The sequence below is a fragment of the Myiozetetes cayanensis genome, unplaced genomic scaffold (assembly GCF_022539395.1).
Source record: "Myiozetetes cayanensis isolate MyiCay16 unplaced genomic scaffold, myiCay2020 scf4, whole genome shotgun sequence".
NCBI classification, from domain to species: Eukaryota; Metazoa; Chordata; class Aves; order Passeriformes; family Tyrannidae; genus Myiozetetes; species Myiozetetes cayanensis.
Window position 1 is genome coordinate 13,238,443 of NW_026087631.1, and position 21,093 is coordinate 13,259,535.

A 21,093-nucleotide genomic window follows, 5' to 3' on the forward strand; every position below is an offset into this window, starting at 1 on the left:
ACTGCTGTACACAAAATATTTTGTACAGCTTCTGTTTTAGTCTCTGTTTATATGAAATACTTAAGCTGCAATATCACATGGTTTCCCTCTTGCAGAAGCTTGTTTTTTTTTTTTTTTTTAACCTATTAATAGCATGAATCTGAAACTGGAAAGCATCAATGGGATTTTTTAAAAGACATATTTAGAGACAAGAATGCTATGATCTACTAAAAATCCTCCCTCTTGGGTGAAATGTCAGCATATTTTATCTAAAACAGGAAAAGTGGTAGCTTTGATGTTTCTGGCTTTCCTTTTTAAGATGAAAATTAAGGCATTCATTAAATACTATACTGAGGAATTCAGACAAGAAGGCTGGGAAATGGAAATATATATAAGAAGCATTTCTTAAAATGCAGAGAGTCTATCTGCCAAGCTGCTGAGATTGTGCATATTTATACACTCACTGCAAATACAATAGGCAAACAGGCAGGGACACATCAGGGGATGTTGCTCAAACATCTTGCCATGCAGGAAACATTTTCTCCCATGCCAGATGACTGGCTGAAGCAGTGCTCAGGGGTGGAAGAATCTCTCACCTGCTTTGAGCAAACATTTCCCAGGATATTTTCATCAGAAACATGTAGGGAAGGCTTTAGGATACATGATGAGGCCAAGGGTAGGTAGGGCACAATAGGTAGGGCTGTTCTGGGCACTTGGGCTCAGCACAGCTCCTGGGTATGAGACAGTCTAGTGAAGCAGCCAACATCAAGGCAGCCCAGACAGATGCAAATGAGAGCCAGATGTGGCTTGGAAACAAAAGAGTTTGCTGCCATCTGTCCTCCACAGCTCTGAAATTTGGGTTATGCTTCTTAAAAAAATCTTGCAAAATCTTATCCCAGGAAGAATAGGAGGTGTTTCTCAAATGTGCTAAAAGGAGAAGGCTTGCATGACGAGGGAGCCCAAAAAAAACCCTATCTGTATGAGCTACCACTGCTCAACAATGTTGTGCATTTGCTTTATGGACTGTGATTTAAACAGCCACAAGCACTAGCATTTCAGCACTGCTTCTTCATTGTCTGCTTTAACTCTTTACTGCATCTTGGAGCTCCTTTATGCACCAAAGTTGTGCTCTATGATTAGGTGCTGTCAAAATGGTAGAGGGTTCCAAGAGTGGCCTGACACTTTACAGTAAAAATACAGGTATTTGTACAGCTCATTCAAATACTCGAATTTGTGAATATTATGAATATAGTGCTGTACTTTCAGAAGGCACCACTTCACTGATACAGCAACAGCTATGGTAGGTACAGTCTGGTGTAACTTTCCTTCATTTACTACAAGAGAACAATTTGTTCTGGGTTAAATTCTTCAGCAGAAATTAGATCATGTCATTAAAAAGGCTCGCTGTTACTGAACTGGAAAGGGCACTGATCTTGCGATGCTCTAGATCGCCACTGCTCTCAGGTGATTTGGTTTGTCTGAGATTGAAAGATAACTGGCAGCTCCACTTTGTTTAATTTGTTAAAGCATAGGAATACAGAGTGCCTTTTGCACCATGCAAAAAAGGAAAAAAACAGGTCACAATTTCATGAAGAAGGCATGGTGAGGGCAGAAATAAGTGAACAGATGTTGGACAGACAGAAAGAAATTGTGCCAAATGTCTGAATGAGTAGACGCAGTGTTGGCCATAAAAGTAGTGCACAGCAATCTTACGTGCTATTTATTCCAGTTTCATGCTTCAGGACAGTAAAGCCTGAGGGCTTTAAGTTGTTTACTTTTAGTGCTAGCAAGGAAATAATGCATAGCTTCTCAAATGCGCACAGAATTAATGCTGTATGCAAAGAAAATCTTTACTTTCAGTGCTGCATTTTGCTTTAATCTTGCATCAAAAGTTTAAGTATCAGGGGACATTTTATTATAGCAAGTAAAACTTTTTAGCACCCTTTTCATATACCATTATCCCTATTCCATGCCACCTCTTGATTCCCTGCTTTGCGCAAGTTGATTAATTCTGACCACTGGTCTTGCTAATTTCTAATCAACTTCCGAAAATTTCCCATATGAATAACACATATCCAGTCCCATACACAGCATGACAGTGTCTTAACCTGAGACCAGATGCATTTGCCAGACTTGCCATTTGACATTTTATGAAAACATAAAAACAGTCCTTGCTGTGCTGCTACCTTTTGAGGTAGTTCCTTCAAACTGGGTGTTTTTTGTGTTTGCAAGTCCTTAGAGGGGGAATCAGTACTGTCTCTCCCTGAAAGCAGTGCTTGCTAACGTGGAGCCCTTCTCTGTCTGCTAAGGAATTTTCAAGGAAGATGATAATCCTGAGAAGAAACGAAGTTCAAAAGTTGACCCAAGACAGCCTCATCCAATAAAATGTGCATGCTCTTAAGAAACACTTCTGGATGTGGACTATCCGGGGTAATGATGATCTTCTCTGTCACAGAAAACAGGCAATAATCACAAAATCCCATAATATGCCGAGTTGGAAGGGACCCATAAGGATCATCAAATCCATCTCTTAGCCTTGGTTCATCCCAAGAGTCTCACACCATGTTTGTGAGAGTATCATCCCAATGCTTCTTGAATTCTGTTAGGCTTGGTGCTGTGGTAACTTCCCCCGGGAGCCTCTTCCAGTGCCCAACCACCCCCTGGGTGAGAAACCTCTTTCTAATCTCCAACCTAAACCTCCCCTGCCATAATGATCCCTCATGTAATTCCATTGCAACCCACAGGACGACATCAAAGGCACTTTTATTGAAATCTTTGGCAAATTGAATTTTTGCCAAGAGTCTTTGCATTTTGAGGCTTGAAGACCATGAGACATTTACAAATTATAGCTGGAATTATTTATTAAAATGAATTTGTTTTCTCTCTCTATGCATTCAGTATTTCTGTCCTGAAAAAACATGAATGCAAAACACTGGTTCCTCATGTTCTCAAATCTGCATATTACCAGTCTATGTCCTACTAAAAGAGTGCAATAGACTTCTTCTTTCACCTGTCACTGTGAGTCAGATATTATGCCCAAACACACCCATTAAGATGCTAGCATAACTGGCTGCATTTCAGATTGGGTCTTTGCATTTCAGAGACTTCCCCCAGCACAAACAGGGTCAGTTTTTCTGGAGGCAGCAATGAGTCTGACTTCGCTGTTTGGCAGCTACCTGGAGCCCCCACCCAGGGACTGCAGGTTTGTCACCTACTGGATCAGCTGCAAGAGGGAAGGCTTCCCAAAGCAGCAGAGCCTACTCTGCTTATGCATGCTCCCAAGCATCTGCACTGATAAAACTGAGTTTGCAAGGGACACAAGTGCAAGAATGACCACTTCTAAAACTCCTCTGGGATTGCTCCCTTGTCCTGCCTACCCTGTTCCTGTAACCACTCTGAACACTGCATCTCTTGCTTGCCATATTTTTGTGCAGCTTCCCCGGTCATCGAGCTGGCCCTAACCCAGCGAATACAGGCTGCCCAGCATGTCTGGGTCTGACCTGCTGATGCGCAGCAGTGTTGCCAGCATTAGCAAAGAGGTTACTGGGACATGTACTGAAATTATAGAAAGACTTGTTTCTTTGCCAGCAGGCCCTCCCTTGCCTTCCAAAAAAAGACAGGGGAAAAAAAAAAAAGAAAAAAAAGAGATTATTTGCATGGCTGCAGCGTAAGCAGGCATGCTAGGTGCCCTTAACCATTTCTGAATAAATATGCAAATGCAGAGAAGGTCTGTAGGCATAAGCTGTATGGACAGGTAGGTCCATCTCGAAATAAGCAGCTTCTCAAAATGTATTCCTGAGTGGTGCTGTAGTATTTAATTTTCCATTAGGCAAATGAAACAGTCTGACTCTGCCCAGACTGATGCAGACTTTTACTGTGTGGGTTTTCAGTGTAAGAGAATCTGCTTGCAAAACAAAAGAGAGGTGTGGTTCTCACCAAACACAAGAGATAAAACTCTGCTCTGCTGCAAGATGGATGTGGCCTTGTATGGTATGACAATCCCTAGAACAGGACAAGCAGCCATTTCCAGCTTGCTGGTATGATCTGGTTTTGCATAGCAGCAAAAACTTTTTGTTGCCTTTCCAGTTATCTCAGACACTTGTTTTAGCCTAAAGAACATGTCTGCATGATAGATGGATATGATTCAAGCATTGCCCAGATTAGGGAATTAAGCCAAGCTGAAAAACTTGCAGCTTGATTGGAGTCTTTACTTCAATCACAATGCCATAGCTCACGTAAGTATGATTCAACAAAAAAGCTATGATAGCTGGTGAAGCTTAGCCAGCCCAAGAGCAAATAGCACGTTTATAAAGCAGATTAAATATTATCCTGTAGAGTTACAAGGTTGTTGTTGTTATTCTTTGTTCAGAAAATGAACAAAACATTTCTTAGAAATATCTTAAGGAAGTGATGTCTTAAAATTTTTTTAAGGAGCTTACATTTAGTCCAAGGATTGCAAAGATTTTCCAGCAGTTGGTTAATGTGTATTCATCGCACAGAATGTTAAAACACATTATCTTAATTTTTTTTCAGCTTATTTAGATGTGCCCACTGCAACTGACAACGTTTTGTGACCAGTCATTGGAGACTGATGGCTTAACCTCTTCCTAAGCTTTTTCTCAGCCGCACAGGTACAGGTAACTTGCCCAAGTTTTTCCTTTTCATAAAACCCTTAATGTGGTGGACTCCCAAGGCCAGGATCTCCAAGGTAGTCTACTCACCAAAGGGACTAGTGTTCTGCTTGTCCCCAAAGACCCCTGTATCCTCTCTCCCTATAGCTCCTGCAGTAACAGAGTTCTGCTAGAGCATCAGTGAGTCACCAGGCTGGGGGTGTAATAATGGCCAGTCTTCGCGAGCGAAGATCCGGGGAAGGTCTTTCCACCTTCCAGCCTGCGCATTGGATTTTTTAGGTGAGACACAGTGTGCGCGGAACTGAGCCCACCCTTTAATCCTAAGGTTCATCTGCCGGGGCCAAGCGAGCTTGGACGGTGGCAGCGAGGTCCTTAGGACGTAGGTGGGTTGCCTTTAAGGGCTAACGAGCCCCACCTGCCCGGGAGTGGCCCTGACCGGGAATCGAACCCGGGTCTCCGCGGTGATAGCGCGGCGTCTTTACCACTAGACCAGCAGGGGCTCCGGCTGGGGGTGTAAAGGGGGTGCATATGGAGAGATGAGGAAATAAATAACAAAAGAAGCAAGTAAATAAGTAAATAAATACAAACAACAGACACTATTACAACTACCACACGGAATCATGGCAGCCAAAAGACTTTGCAGAAATAATCTTTCCATCTTGTTTGCTTGCTGTAGCTGGTACATTTGACTGCCCTTCAGTTCCCCATAGTATTTATTCAGTCACTGCTTTTTCTCAAAGCACAAGTTTAGCAGAGAGGAACATGTTAAACAGTGCAACATGACTGCAGAAATGGGTGAGGGAAGACTGAGATAGCTGGCATGATTTGTGCTCACTTGGGGAAGTGCTGTGCCTTGGCTTGGTGCCCCCATGGTAAGGCAAAGGGTTGTAGCAGAACAGCTTCAGTGTGAGCTGGAGCTGCAGATGCACAGACAGGGTATGTCTATGGCAAGAGACCTGAAGGATGAGTATGATAAGAGCTATAGATAACTTCTTCATGAAGGTCTCATGCTTTGTCTGTTTAAAAACTTACTGAAACTGCAGCTGTACATAAATGCCCAATTAGGAAGTTTTTGGGGAAAAAAGTACAAAGTGGTTTATGTCCCCAGGGTAAGCTTCCCATTCATTAGCAAGATCACCAGTGTAAATATTTTGTGTGTATTGCTTTTAAATTGTCCAGGTCCCATTTATTTAACTTTGTAAATCAAGTAGACAGTTGTTTCCACACAAAGATGAAGAAGATGAACTAAAACCCAAGCTGTTTCATCTGCAAGGAAACCTACTACAGCAAGAGACATTGTCAAGACTCTCAAGTAGACAAGAAGTTTGTGGGTCTCTTGTTCAGATCATTCATCAGCTACAGAGCCCTGGTCTGCACAGACTACTTTCACTGAAGGGGATCACGGGTAAAGCCTGAAAAGAGTAAGGTAAGAGTTTCTAATATTCATTAAAGAGTTGAGATGAAACTGAGGTGAAACACAATGAACAATAAGGTGACAGTTAAGTCAAATGCAGGTTCTTTTCCTCAATATATTTTCTAAGCATCCAGGCTACAAGAAAGTTTTGCTTGAAGTAACAGGTGAGAAGAATCATGCAGATACCTCAGCTGGAGAGTTGGGGGTTATGCTGGAGAGTTAGGGTTTATTTTTCAGCCTCTCTAGAAAGTCATTTAAAATTTCAGATGTTTTCATGGCAAGATGATAATGATGGCTCTGTGCAATTCTTTGGTATCTCACCTGTGGCAAGGTTAAGCATTATAATGAGAATAAACCATAAACAAGTGCCATTGGCTGCTGTAGGGGTGAGGAGAGGGATAAGGAGACAGGGCTTTCCCAGCAGGCACACACCAGCAGCGCAGGGACACAGACTGTCAAAGGGGATGCTGCAATGACGATAGTGGCCTGACCTTGGAGCAAGTTTCCCATGGGATTTCTAATGGGATGGGATTTCTAATTCTGGGCAGAGTCCAAATGTAATGGGATGAGGATGGGCATGGGACAAACCTGCTTCTGTTAGTAGGAGCACAAGGAGACCTCTGGGGTTGCCTCACACATAAATTACCTTATAACTCTATGAGACCTTCTCTGATTCCCAGGGAATTTTGGAGGTGGAATAAAAAATAGCTTCAAGCTATCTGATGTTTCTGGACTTCATGTGGCTGGATTGAAAAAACTGATTAAGACACCCTTTTGCAGATACTCACACAAAAAGAATTTGATCACACTTTTACCTCCTGGTGCCAGAAATTTAGGCATGCTTTGGTTTTCCCTAAGTATTCACTTCATGTTTTCAAAGGAAGTAAAATATGGTTGTGCGAAAAGTAAAAATAATTAAAAAAATAACTCTTTTTAGAATAATTAACAGTCTGAGATTTCAAAAATTGTGAGACATCTTCCTCCCAAACAAATATTCTTTGCAAGTTATCATCATTGCTACACAGTCACAGTTATTTTTACTATTGTCTCCCGAAAGAATAATTTCTTCTCTAAGTTCAATCTGTCCTTGGCTTCAGTTTATCACTCCTTTCCACACACACATGTAAGCCAAAAGAGGCAAAAAGAAAAGCTATATTTCAGAGGTTCCTTTCTTAAATATTTTTATATTAATTGTTTTAAAAAGCTGGATTTGGGTGATGTCAACTCATTTTTGAGCATGTTTCAGGACATTGGGAGAGTCTGGGGTCGAACTGAACTGTAAGCATCCTTCAGCTACTTTGACACAGTCTGTCTAAAGCAAAATCTGCCAGAGTGGCTATGAAGTGCTGGAAGGACCTTGTTACTCGTTAAAACCTAAGTGCCAATTTTTATGTGTTTCAAGGAAGTCCTGCCTGTATGGGTTCATACCAGAATAATTACAGTATATTCAGCTGTGTTTCAGTGACGTGAAAGCAGATAAGATAACAACATAAGTTATTATGTTATATAATAACATAAGTTATAAGATAATAACATAAGTTAAAGGACTAAAGCTCTCATCTCTCTGCAGTTGTCGGTATGTGTAGCTGGTTTGGATATTCTATTATGACTAAAAGATTTTAAATGGCGATAGTTACTTTGTTTTCTGGGAAAAAAAGAAGCACACAAGGATTTTTTAAACCCCTTCTTTGAAAGTGGTACTTCTCAGCAAGGATACTCCAAGGTTTCATACTCTCTAAGAAATTCAGATATAGCAGAGCCTTAAATAGTCATGCTGTGCAGTCCTATTCCCTCTCTCAATCCCTTTTTAGCTTAACTAATCTGGATTTCTCTTCTGGATCATAAAACAAGTTAGCAGACAGGCAGAGAGCCTCTCAGTTCTTAGTTTAAATCCTGGTGGTAGACAAATTTCCCAGGGTAAGGTGGGCATCAGCTCAAAGGTGCTAACACACATAATGGGACAAACGGGGGTCCCCTGTGTTCTCAAAATAGAATTTTTTCCAAAGATTAGCTTTAAACCTCTCCATGCCCCAGAACTTCTGATGAGACTCTCTACAGACAGGTAGAAGTGGCCTCATGTTCACAAACCCTGGCCCTCATGGGGGACTTCAACCACCCTGATATCTTTTGGAAAGACAACACAGCAGGGCATAAGCAATTCAGGAGGTTCCTGAAATGCCATGATGATAACTTCCACCTCTAAGTGAAGGGAAGCCAAGAAAGAGAGGTGCTATGCTGGACCTTGTTCTCACCACCAAGAGGGGATCTTTGAGAAATGGGAAGCTCAGTGGCAGACTGGGCTGCAGTGACCACGAAATGGTGAAGTTCAAGTTTCTGGGAACAGCAAGGAGGGTGCACAGCAAGCTCACTACCCTGGACATAAGAGAGCAGACTTTGGCCTCTTCAGGGATCTGTTTGACAGAGTAACATGGGATAAAGCTCTGAAAGAAAGAGGTGCCCAAGAAAGCTGGTTGATATTCAAGAATCACCTCCTCCAAGCTCAAGAGCAATGCATCCCAACAAAGAGGAAAATGCCAGGAGGCCTGTGTGGATGAACAAGTTGCACCTGAGCAAACTCAGACGTGAAAAGAAAGCCTACAGAGGGTGGCAGCAAGGACAGTGGCCAGTGAGGACTACAAAGAGATTGTTCAAGCACCCAGGGACAGGTTAGGAAAGCTAAAGCCCCGATGGGATTAAATAGGGCCAGGGACACGAAGGACAACAGAAAAGCCTCTACAGATATGTCAGGGATAAAAGGAAGACTACGGAAAATGTGGGGCCTCTCCAGAGGAAAATGGGAGACCTGATCACCTGAGACATGGAGAAGGTTAAGATACAGTGACTTTTTTGTGTCAGCCTTCATGGGCAAGTGCTCCAGCCTGAGACACAGAAAGCAAAGGCAGGAACTGGGAGGAGGAAGAACCACCCACTGCAGGAGAGCATCAGGTTCGAGAGCATCTAAGGAACCTGAAGGTGTACAAGTCCATGGGATCTGATGAGACAACTGGCAGAAGAGGGGGCTAAGCCATTATACACCTTATTTGAGAAGCTGTGGCAGACTGGTGAAGTTCCCAATGACTGGAAAAGTGGAAGCATATCCCTCATTTTTAAAAAGGGGCAATGACAGGCCAGCCAGTCTTACCTCTGTATCTGGAGAGATCATGGGGCAGGATCCTCCTGGAAACTATGCTAAAGCACATGAAAAACAAGATGATTGGTGACGGTCAACATGGCTTCACTAAATCATGCCTGACAGACCTGGTAGCCTTCTATGACGGAGCCATAAAGCACTGGTGGATAAGGAGAGTAACAGATATCATCTTCACTGTCCCGCATCTCTAAACTAGGTTTTCGGAAATATTGCACTGACCCTCTAAGGAATGGAGACTGTACGACATCATCAAACGTATTTTTGTGTTTTTGAGTGAGTTACCATTTGTTTAAGGATTAATTTACTTGAAAATCATCAAGGGAATAATGATAAAGAAATAACAAGAAAACTTCACTGGCAAAAGTTACCTCTGTTTTTTCACAATGCTGTATATATACAGAGAGAGAGACAGACACACCTATTAATATTTTCTGACAGCAATTATTGTAAGAATAGAATAAACTGAGGATAGCAATATAAGTCGGTAACTATAAAATTAAAATTTATTTATAGATGAGTTAGTTTCAGCTAAAACTATACTCTAACAAAATCTCCTAACATAAAAAGGCTTTTCTTTCCTTCAGAGTAGAGATGTAATTGTGTTAGAGATTGTGTTCATGAACTGCAGTCTTTAAGTAGCAAATGTTAACAAAAATAGGTCCCTAATATTTATACCGCTCTAGAACTAAAATAACTGTGGAAAATGGGTTTATTGTAATAGTTAAAGTAACAGCAGTGAAGTAATTTTTCATCCAATTAGGAGGTCTTGTGCTGTTTATTTAACTACCATCGGCCACCAAACAGAGCTACAGAAAACAGTTATAGAAATTCTGTTCAACTAACTACAGAGGCAGCCAGATCTTGGAAGAAATACTTCTACCCTGGAGTTCATTTGAAATAGTAAACATCTCTGTTACAACAGGCCTGCACAACTGCTGCCTACTGAACAAATTAATAAAAGAAGTCGTTGCTTGCAGGTTATACCTCCTGTTCAACTAATCAACCAAAATAAATTTTTATCTTTCCCCAGAAACCAAATCATTTTGATGGATACTGCAGACGGGGTATTTGGACTGTGGACGGTGTGTTTGGTGTAAGGTGAATTTTGACCACTTCTCTGATTTTAAACTATAGAAGCTGGTAGCACCTTCAATTCCCATGGACATGGCAAGCCCCATTTGTAGGCATATAGCCAAGAAACCATTGAGGGGTGAAGTTTAAACTCTATCTTGTTAAAAACACAACAAAATTGACCTTGTGGTCAATTAAGGAAGAAGAATTATTTTGGCATTAGGGACTAGAGTAGGTGGGAGGTTAGGAGAACTGTTGTAAATTGCCTCTTATTAATGAGTAAACAAACATGTTCAGTCTCAAAAAATGGGGCTTGAAAGCATCTTTACACTTTTTCCAACACCAAGGGCCTTTCCAGTGAAGCATCTGATTGTTATGTAGACAAATATTCCTCCTGCTTTCAACAGAGCCACAGTGGCCTGGAGGTAGTAGATGGGCACTCTGTGCCCACCAACATCTGTACTTTGCAATGATTCACAGAAAAGGGGATATAGCTTTCATTGTCAGCAACAAGGGAATTCAGCTTTTAGAGCCTATACTACCCTGGATTCTCTCCAGATTTTAACGCTTGGAAGGTTTCACCTGATTGGCTCTGAATCTCACACAGACCATCAATAGATGAGCCACATTTTTGTCCTATGTCCTCAGCCATAAAGCCACTGACCTTGATCTTAGGAGCCTTTGCAAGATGTGTTGCCAAAACCTTGTTCACATGCAGTGCTGACTTTTAGTGGGTCTAGTGTTTGCCGGGCTGCTCTGCCTAAAACAATGGGCAGCAGCATCTGCTGCCTTATTTTGAGGCAGATATGCAACAAGGGAAAAATGAATAAACTGGTAGTAGAGTTAAGTCATTTTGTCAGGGGTCTAACTGGCATCAGCAACTTGAAAACTGTAGGTAATACAGCATAAATATATGCAATAAACTATTTCCATTAGATATTTTTACAATATGAATAAAATTCTCTGAAATTATCAGAAATGTTGTAGCTTCCAGAACCTTTATGAGGTACGTATACATGCTGTTTTACACAGTGTTATTGTAGAATGAAAATTACTCTGACATTGCAAAAAAATGAAGCAAACCCATTGAATACTGGTATGAATATCTTTGGGTGAATTCAAGCTCTTATGCTTGTGGGATCAACTCAGACGCTGCAGACACAGGATTAACCCAGATTTTTTTTTCAAAGGTTTCTTCACAACAGATTTTAATGCACACTGATATGAAATCCTTACACTCTACACAGACATCAACAGCCTCACAGCATTTTGAGTAAATACAGGGGCTTCTTAGCAAAACCTCGTCTTTTTGGCCTGGATTTATGTCTTGCACAGAATTAGATGAAAACCACATAATTCAGGAAATAATTCATGTTGTACCTAGCACTCTGAAGGAAAATAGATGTACTTATTTTGATCTCTGTGTGACTGAGGAGCCATATCAGACTGGGGGATTATGTTCATATCAGACTTGGAGCCCCTGGTTTGGAGAGGCTCAGGACAAGCAGAGTGAGGTGAGTGAGAGCCTTGGGGAGGTGGGAGGAGGATACGTAGCTTTGCAAATGAACAAATCAGCCTGGCAGGTCAAATACTATTTTGGTCAGCACTCCACTAAACAACCAGAACACTGAATGATGCATGAAAAGAAAATGCAGTTTGCTTAGTCTGTCTGCACAGGGAAACAGAAACACTACCAACCAGGGCCTTTTTTAAATTTTATTTTTTTGGCAAGGTCCTAGCAGCAATGAGGATGAACTCTGCAATCCCAGCTGGACCTCTGCTATCACCTTCTTTAGGTCTCCCAACAGACAGTTGTTTGATGGTACAGGCAGTACTGGTGGTACTGGAGCAGCAGCCATCATGACCACTCCTGTAGAAGCAGCACGATGTCCTTTGGTGACAAGTGATGCCACTGAATGTGGAGGTAGGGAAGATCCTATCACACCTGGCTGCTCATCCTTGCACTCAGCATTTTACAGACCTTAAGTCTGACTGTGCTTTAAGCTGAAAAAGCTGCCATTTTAAATGTCTGCGCCCTTAAATTTCTGTGCCTTGATCTCCCCTCAGCTTCCTGTATGATTACTGCTCTTGCTCCAGCCTGTGGGCTAAAAAACGAAGGGAAACAGCTATTTTTCAAGTGTGTCACTGAAGAAATTCATGCAGCAAAAATGAACCCCCACTAGTGGCAATCAGCATAGCAGGACTGAAGTCAATGCCAGTCTATATCAGCCGGAGGCTGATCCCACTGCACCACTTTAAGGGGTTTTACTTTTTCTTATCATGATGATAAAATTCATTTTAGCAACAGCTATATCAAAACAAATCAGATGAACCAGGGAATTGACTGGCTTTCAAAAAGGCTCTACTTAAAGAATTTCATGAAGAATCATAGTGCAGTTAGCTTGGAAACAGTTAACATGATAAAGGGAGTCATCAGCTTTGTAGCAAAAAGAAACAAAAAAGCATCATGAAGGTACAGGAACAGCATCTTACTGCCTAGCTGCATCACCCTACAGTCATCAGAAAAAATGCTGCCTTGCCTGTTGTCAATGACAGCCTGAACAAAATGGCAATTCCTGTTACCCCACTGAAATGCAATCACATCTTTGACTGGAAACACCAAAGACAATGTGTGACATCCACAAATTGATGGTAAACCTGATGGGGCATTTGTGTAGGCTGAGATCAATTACTTGGGCTTAACTGCATCACGTTTACCAGAAAAGGGGGGACAGTTTGCAGAACATGACAGCAGGGTCTTGGAGAAGCAGGAGAAAGATCCTGTCTCTAGCATAAGTTGAAGTCTGGTCTTCAAGTGCTTGTGTGGGCAGAGATATTCTATGCATCATCTTCCCATGCAGATGCACTGCTCACATACATATATACCATTCCACAAGCAACCTAAATATTTTCATTTTAAAAGCACAGCTTAGCTCTCTTGCTGCAAGGATAAACTACCCAGTCCTGATCATCTTTCTCAGATATTTTAATCAATGGAATTCCTTAGGCTCCCCTACTGAACTAATCTAACAAGCTCTGACCCACAAATGCTTTCCAGTTACAAAAAGATCACATGTGTGTTTTTGTTCTTATCTTTGCTATGCACAAATATGCTACTGACATGAGGGATAAATGATAGAAATAGCAAGGATGGCTTTCAAACGATGCTATCTGCAGCTGTCATGGAGACCAACAGAGACTGGGGTTGCTCGGTACCCTCTTAAATATCAAGGCGTCTCTCCATGTAGACACACACATAAGCATCAACACCTTCCCTGCGTGTACATACATGCCCTTTTTTTTATACCATGTCTCCTAATAACTTCATCCTACATTTAAATCTTTACACACATACACAGACAGGTGCTAACTAACACTCCTCCTGCAACACACACACACATACACACACACACACACACTCACACACAAAATCTAATGACAGGCACTAGAGAAATCCAATGCAGCTCTGCAGACAGCAAGTGCTCAGTGAAGCCATGCAGTGCACACCCAATCCACAGCGATTGGTGTCTTACCATTATGTATAATAAATAACAGTGTTTAATAGTAACAGCACAGCTGTGCTGCCTGCACTGACACCCTCCTGACTTCATGCTTCTAAAACATTCAAACAACATGGTCCTGTACATGAAACACAGAATGAAAAGCAGGCAGGACACGATCACTGCAAGAGATAGGCTTCGGCAGTGAAAGCTGCTTCATGTCAGAGTGGGCTTTTCCCAGCCTTCAGACGTGTGATCTGCATGTCTAATAATGAACAGATTTAGTCAATCCATCATTTCTGGCATCAGTCCCTTACCTTGAAATGCTGCAGCTGAAGTATCTGGTCCTCAAGCTGTTGTCTCTTGCCTTCTATTTCTGTCTGCCTTTTCCTTTTCTCCTTGGAAAAATAATTTGAGAGAAAGAGAAAGAGAGAGAGACAGAGAGAGAGAGATATCTCGTCAGAGAAGCGGAGGCTTTAAGGCTAGCAGATTCGTAACAGAATTTAAGCAGTCAAATGCATCTGTACAGATGTCACCAGTCCCATTTCACCTGCTCTTCTGCCTGCTGGTATGCAAACAGCAGCGTTCTGGGAAGATGCCAGCCCCAGACAAGCCGGTTGCTTGCCAGCAGGAGAAATTCTCCTCGCTTGCTCCCGGCAGCCGGAGCAGCAACAGAGTGCACAGTCCCAGAGGAGGGGAGAAAACAAGCATAACAGCTGAGAGAGAAGTTAAAGGGACAATGATTTGATTTTGCTTTTGAGACGCTGGGCCAAAAACATGCATAGCTAGTGCAATTGTGCCACAGTAAGGTGTCACAAAAGCAGTGGGTGGCATCATGGAGGAAGGGAGCAAGTTGCAACCTCATTTTTCCCCAGCAGTGCTGGTGTGGGCTCAATGGGAAGTGTAGATGTTTAAGCCAGATTGTACAGGATTTACCTGCAAAGTATATGGGGAGACCTCACCACACTCTACAGCTACCTGAAAGGAGGGTGTATCCAGGTGGGGGTCGGTCTCTTCCCCCAGGCAGCTATCAGCAAGACAAGAGGGCATAGTCTCAAGCTCTGCCAGGGTAGCTTTGGGTTGGATATTGGGAAGAAATTCTTTACAGAGACGGTAATCAGGCATTCGAATGGGCTGCCCAGGGAGGTGGTGGATTCTCCATCCCTGGAGGTATTTAAGAAGAGATTAAATGTGGCACTTAGTGCCATATTCTAGCAGCTGTGGTAGTAGCAGATCAAGGGTTGGACTTGATGATCTCAGAAGTCCTTTCCAACCCCACTGATTGTATGATTCTATGATCAGTAGCTGGCTGTGTTTACAATTCAAGCCACCAGCACACACTAGCAGCTGGCCCTTACCAGTCCCAGAAACTGGACTGACCAAGTGGTGCCAAGGACAGCACGGTCATTTCCACAGCTGAGGGTTTTCACGATCCTGTTCATGAACACACCACTCACCTGTGCCCAGGCTGCTCCCTTCAGTAGGCAGCAAGCTCTCCCAGGCATTTCAAGAGGAGAACAAACTGCTTTCCCATCCTTCAACACCTTCCTCTTATGAAGGATCAACTGTTTGCCTTTGTCAGTCTTCTGCCCCTTGTGGGGAGCATTTCTCCTCACCCATTCATCCTCATCCTGGATCAGATTCCCTCTCCTGAAGGTCTTTTCTCCTTTTATATTTTGTATCCAAGATAGACTAACAAATGATGGCAGCCAATAAGCATACCAGCCTCTGTTTTTACTGGAACAATGTTTTTTGTTCCCTATCTGCAAAAGCTTTTTTTTTTTTTTTTTAATTAAATATATCAGTAGCTGTAAGGTTGAGTTTGAAGACATTTAGGGAATCCTTAAATCCCCAAAGGAATTTTTCTTTGTCATTTCTAGGTGCCCTACTAATGCTCTGGGAATTCTCTGCTTTCCAGGGATTTCAAACCTTCAAGTCTTTTCCTCAAGGAGTATATGACAAGTTTCTGCCTATGCAGAAATTAATTGTCCTTATTTTGGACATCAAACCAGGACATCAAAAATGTTGAGGAAAAACATTACATTAAAATGAAGATACGGATTTTTAAAAAAATAATTATTTAATGTCAGGCTTACTCAAAACAAAGCAAGACACGTAGATAGGTGACTGCCTGGGCCACTTCTGCCAAAGAGTTAGACATCAGAATGGTGATGGGAAGGCTGGAGTAATGTAGCCAGAAGAGGTGAAGTAGCCAAATGATGCCTATGTCAAGCAGTTCTGTAAAATACTGCACACTCTATCATGCTGATTATTCATGTATATCTACGTCTATACCACACATGCACGCACACAGACTCCCCATTGTCTGAGGTATGCAAGAATGTTACTGCTGAACAAAAACATTCTCATAGAATAGAATTACAGAATCATAGAATGGCTTGGGTTGGAAGGGACCTTAAAGATCATCTAGCTCCACCCACCCTGCCATGGGCAGGGACACCTTTCCCTAGATCAGGCTGCTCAGAGCCCCATCCAACTTGGCCTTTGAACGCTTATGGGGATGGGGCATCCACAACTCCTCTGGGCAACCTGTTCCAGTGCCTCACCACCCTCACAGTAAAGAATTGCTTCCAAAACCCAAATCTAAACCTACTCTCATTCAGTTTGAATCCATTCCCCCTTGTCCTGTCTCTATGTGCCCCTGTAAAAAGTCCCTCTGCATGTTTCTTGCAGACTCCCTTCAGGTACTGGAAGGCCGCAATCGGGTCACCACAAAACTTTCTTCCAGGCTGGACAAACCCAATTCTCTCAGTCTTTCTTTGTAGGAGAGGTGCTCCATCCCTCTAATCATCTTGATGTCCCTCCTATTGGTCTGCTGAAGTTGTTTTGGATTAGGAAAGGTAGCTTTTTGGGTAACTAAAACGTCACAAGTGGTGCTGCTCTTGACATCTCACTGGTCTGCACACAAAGAAGATAGTTTGCATTTATGCACATACAAGCACACAGAATTTATGCATACACTTTAAAACTTATTCCTTATACAAAACTGATAGTCTGTAAATCATCCCTCCTATCACTTCTCAATCCACATTATCCCTCTGCATTTTGAATGAAAGAGGATATTGGATGGTTCAGTGGTTAAAAAACCCAACATTATTCAGGGACATCTCTTGCCATTTTCTTCATTCTGCAATACTAACAGTGTATTTTGGAGTCTGAAAACCAGAATTCATTCTTTGCTATTTCCTCAAATAGCTGGTCATCCATGGGAAAAAAAGTACTTCTAAAAGCTGTTCTGGTTAATGGCCTAATATTCTCAGAATAAGGATAATTTTGCCCTTTTGTGCCAAGCTGGCAGGATGACAAAATATTGGATTACAAATATGTAGGCGTTAGCACCCCACATTTGACATTTCACAGGCCAGCACAAGGCACATACATCTTCACAGTTAACTGATCTACATTCGTGTGTGTATATATATACACATATGATTTTATATATATATATGCACGTATGCATGTATGTATTCTACCTTTCACAAAAACCTACTCACTAAAACATACGATGGAAACCACCACAATACCTCCTCTGGCTGGTTGTGTCATGCTGTATAATGGATGTGACAAGACAGCCTTATAAAAGATAGATGGAAACTTCTTTTCTTTTTGAGAAAGGCGAAGCACTTAGAGTATTTTCCCTGTAGGCAGCAACACAGCAGGCACTAAAATACTTGAACTACTTACTAACTAGTGGGTTTCTGTGGAGTTAAATTGGAATATTGCTCACGTTTCCATTTCACTGCCATTCAGTCAGCCTGATTGTATGCCTCTACCCTCTGATTACATACCACAACTAGGGCTGAGGAATATACTAAGGTACTAAATACTAAGAGTACTTTCCCCCCCACACACCCCCCAAGATTATGTGAATCAGCTATCAGGACATTTCACTTTCAGGTCACTATATCACCTTCCATTTAAGTTTCTCCCAGTCACTGCAGGTTGGACCTACATGTGTACCTGGTTAATAGGAGTGGGTTCTAGAAAAGTGTGGTAGAAGATTGGACTGGATCACGAAAATCCCACCAAAAACAGCATGCCAGGGATTTTAGATGTTCAGAAAATGAAACCAGCCCCCACTTAAGCAGGACTTCACTGAAAACACTGGGATGTAAAGCACTTTTGAGCATTTGTTAAGGCTCTTTTCTATGTGTAAGTCAGTAAATGTTCGTCGTTATTCTGTTCATCTACTTATAATTTTTTTCCAAGTACGACTGCTGAGTTACAAATTTCTAAGGGTCCTGGCACAAAGAAAATAAAGTGCTTGCCTTAAACAAATAAATTTGCTCGAGGATTATAGAAACTAGGTTGAAGAGAGGTGGAAAAGACTGAAGCCAATTTTACTGTTATTGTGGCACATTTAAAGGAAAAGATTTTTTATCTATCTGAAGTGTGCTGCTTTTGTAAGAATACATATGGTCATCATGGTTACCTTTCTCAAATGGTAGAAGAGTAGCATTTGGGAGGTATTTTCAGGGCACCTTAAATAATTGAGACATCAGTGAGTAAAATAAGATTTAAAGTTCGCATTCCTCCCTTCACCAGAATTAAAAGGAAATTCAGACCTACACAATGGAAAAAGAACATAGGTCAAGCAGCAAGGTGACTCACATCTTGGAAAAATGAGATTTATATTCAGGCATTCACACATGGATGTGCAACATGGAAACCATAAATTTATTACCTTTTCCAAGAAGGTTGATTCTGAAAAGGATGAAATTCTTAGCACCAAAATTGGTCATGCCACTTTCCTATTGCTAAAAGCCAAATATATCAGATACTCAGTAAGACACCAGGCATTTGGAAGAAAAACAGGTACTAGGAGGACCAAACAGAGATCTGTAAAATCATGGAGATAGGAAGTGTATATCAACTGTACCCTCTGTCTACCCCTGTAAGGAAAAAAGGGGCATCAAGTGAAACTCAGTGGGGCAAGTTTGAAGCCAAGACAATGGCCAAGACATCCACAATCAGGATGCTGTGAATTCTAGAAGGTGATGGGGATAATCAGAAGGAATACTGGAACGGTTACTACAGAAACTGAAATTACGTCTGGTTCAAGAAGCCCCTGAACCACAGATGATTTTAAACGTGTTTGCTAAGGTTTTGTGTGTTTGTCCTTCTCTCATGTTAATCCTAACAACCACTGACTTTTTATCTGAATAGTGTGTTACATTGATCAAAATAACCTACAGTTTAGTATCACACTTGTCAAACTGCTCCAGTCAAAAAAACCCAAACAACCACAAACCACCACCACCAACCACAAAAAACCCAAACCAAAAACAAGCACAAGATTTGAAAAAAATGAGTTATACCGAAATGCTTCTCTGCAGTCACAGAATACTTCAGTTTTCCACTACAAAATAATTTTTGTTGGAATCTGCCTGCAAAGCGTGGGAAGTGATACAGAGATTACTCAGCTCACCAAGTCAGAGCCATCTGTGGAGAAACGTGCACCTCTACCAATCCTTGGGGCAGTAAAGACTTGGTAAAACCCTTTGCTCCCCTTGCACTGGCAGAAGCACCTGATTTCTTCAGTTTAAAGCCAGCTCAGACCTGTACAGAAAGCACACCATGGAGCAGCACAGAAGCTAAGCACTATTTAATTGATCTCACTCTGAAAATACACGCCTAAACCTGATGGCAGGCAAAGGCTTATGGTACAAGGATCCAAAATAACACAGTGGGATGAAAGAAAACATTCCCAACTCAACAAAAAAACCCAACAGGGATCACGTGAACCTTGAGGAGAAGGGTGGCACAACACTGGAGGAGCTAACACCAGTAGTTTCAGTGAAACATTTCCCATTGGCTTCATCCTGCATGCCAGACAATTGTCCAGACTGCCATGGAGGAATGGATGGAAGAGGACAAGCTCCTGCCTGTTGTGAAAATGGAAAATAAATGCACCCAAAAAATGGCACAAGTGGAGGAAAAACTATAGTCTGCTTCAGAGCAAGGAAAACAGTTACAAAGAGCTGTCTGCAAAGAATCACATTAATTTCTTCAGCAAGCGATTATTTTCTTCACTCTGCACAGTTGGCATAAATTACTACCCCTGCATTTAATACTCGTGTATTTTTAGGGCAGGAAATAAGGAAAAAAAAAACCAAAAAACAAACAAGTAAAAGAGATGCTGACCCCTTGTTTTTCTGTTGTCAGTTCAGAGACACCCAGAACTCTGGGAGAAAAGGAGTATCTAGGTTCTGCAAACAGTTTCAACCTGCAGTTCTTATAATAACAAGAAACCACCATCAGGAAAACTGAAACTTTCCCCAGGGGGATAATTTAAATGACCATTTTCACTGTGGTGACTACACATCTCATCTCTCATAAGTGAAATCTTAAATCTGTATGTTTGTTTTGTCTTTTGCTGTACAGCAGCAATGGTTCACAGGAAAGAAACTATTAAGAAACTATTAAGAAAAAAAAGGAGGTTATTTTTCTCCCTTCTTTTTTTTTTCTCTTTTTTTCTTTTCTTTTTTTTCCTTCCTTTTTCCCCACTTTCTTCATTCACATCTGATCAACTCTTTTATTTTCCCCTTGTGTTTGAAGAGCAGGAAACTCTCCTGAGAGCAACCAACCCTACCAGTTGCAATGATACAGCCCAGTATTGGCAGCACTTTGCAAATTCCAATTCTGAATACTATCTGCTCTTGTGAACAGCATGAAATACAAATCACAACACCAGAAGAGGCAGGATGCAGAACTGAAGCAAAGACACAGACACATCAGAATAAACACATCTTGAAGGATGGTGGCAGGATGCCTGCTCCTTTTGGATCATCAATGCCCACTTTCATTACTTGCTGCCAATTGTCCTGCATGACTATGCTTGGTGAAAATCTTGTTATGGGTAGCCATGTAGCCTCCATAATTGAAAGTTGGAGACTTGTCTGTTTTGAGCACTGGGAAATATATGCTGTTTAAGATTATGGGAAATGCCTCCTCCTGAATGTCTTCTCCTACCCTGCTCCAAGCAGAATCAGAGACTACACTTGTCTGTTTCTGAGATCCATTTCTGCTCTGCAATTACACCATCAACAACACATAAATGTAAGCTACTGGCTTTACTCTCTGAGACATCTTCCTCCAAGAATTTTTCTGCCCCAGTTCCCTGAAATGCAGTGGCCACCTGGCTAAGCTTTGCTTCACTTAAAACACAAGCCAGGGACAAATTCCTGGCATGTGTATACTGGAATACAGCTTCTGAACCTAAGGAAACCGCACTCTGTGCTCCTATGCAGCACTGAAAAGACTGGCACCCTTTTTCACCTACAGTCACCCAGTGACACAGACTCATTTCCTAAAGCACAGATTCAG

At 41.7% G+C, this 21,093-nt stretch overlaps 1 protein-coding gene across 6 annotated transcripts in view; it reads right to left on the bottom strand.

The window, feature by feature from the left end:
- PALM2AKAP2 (PALM2 and AKAP2 fusion) overlaps nt 1–21,093 on the bottom strand; it is a 261,758-nt gene that overhangs the window by 202,070 nt on the left and 38,595 nt on the right. For 5 of the 6 annotated variants that reach the window (XM_050330182.1, XM_050330179.1, XM_050330181.1 and 2 more), the window contains exon 2: nt 14,064–14,144. In XM_050330182.1, the coding sequence (XP_050186139.1) occupies nt 14,064–14,144 (81 nt within the window). Of the gene's footprint in view, nt 1–14,063; nt 14,145–14,296; nt 14,398–21,093 lie in introns of those variants that run through there. The other variant, XM_050330180.1, reaches the window with a different exon arrangement.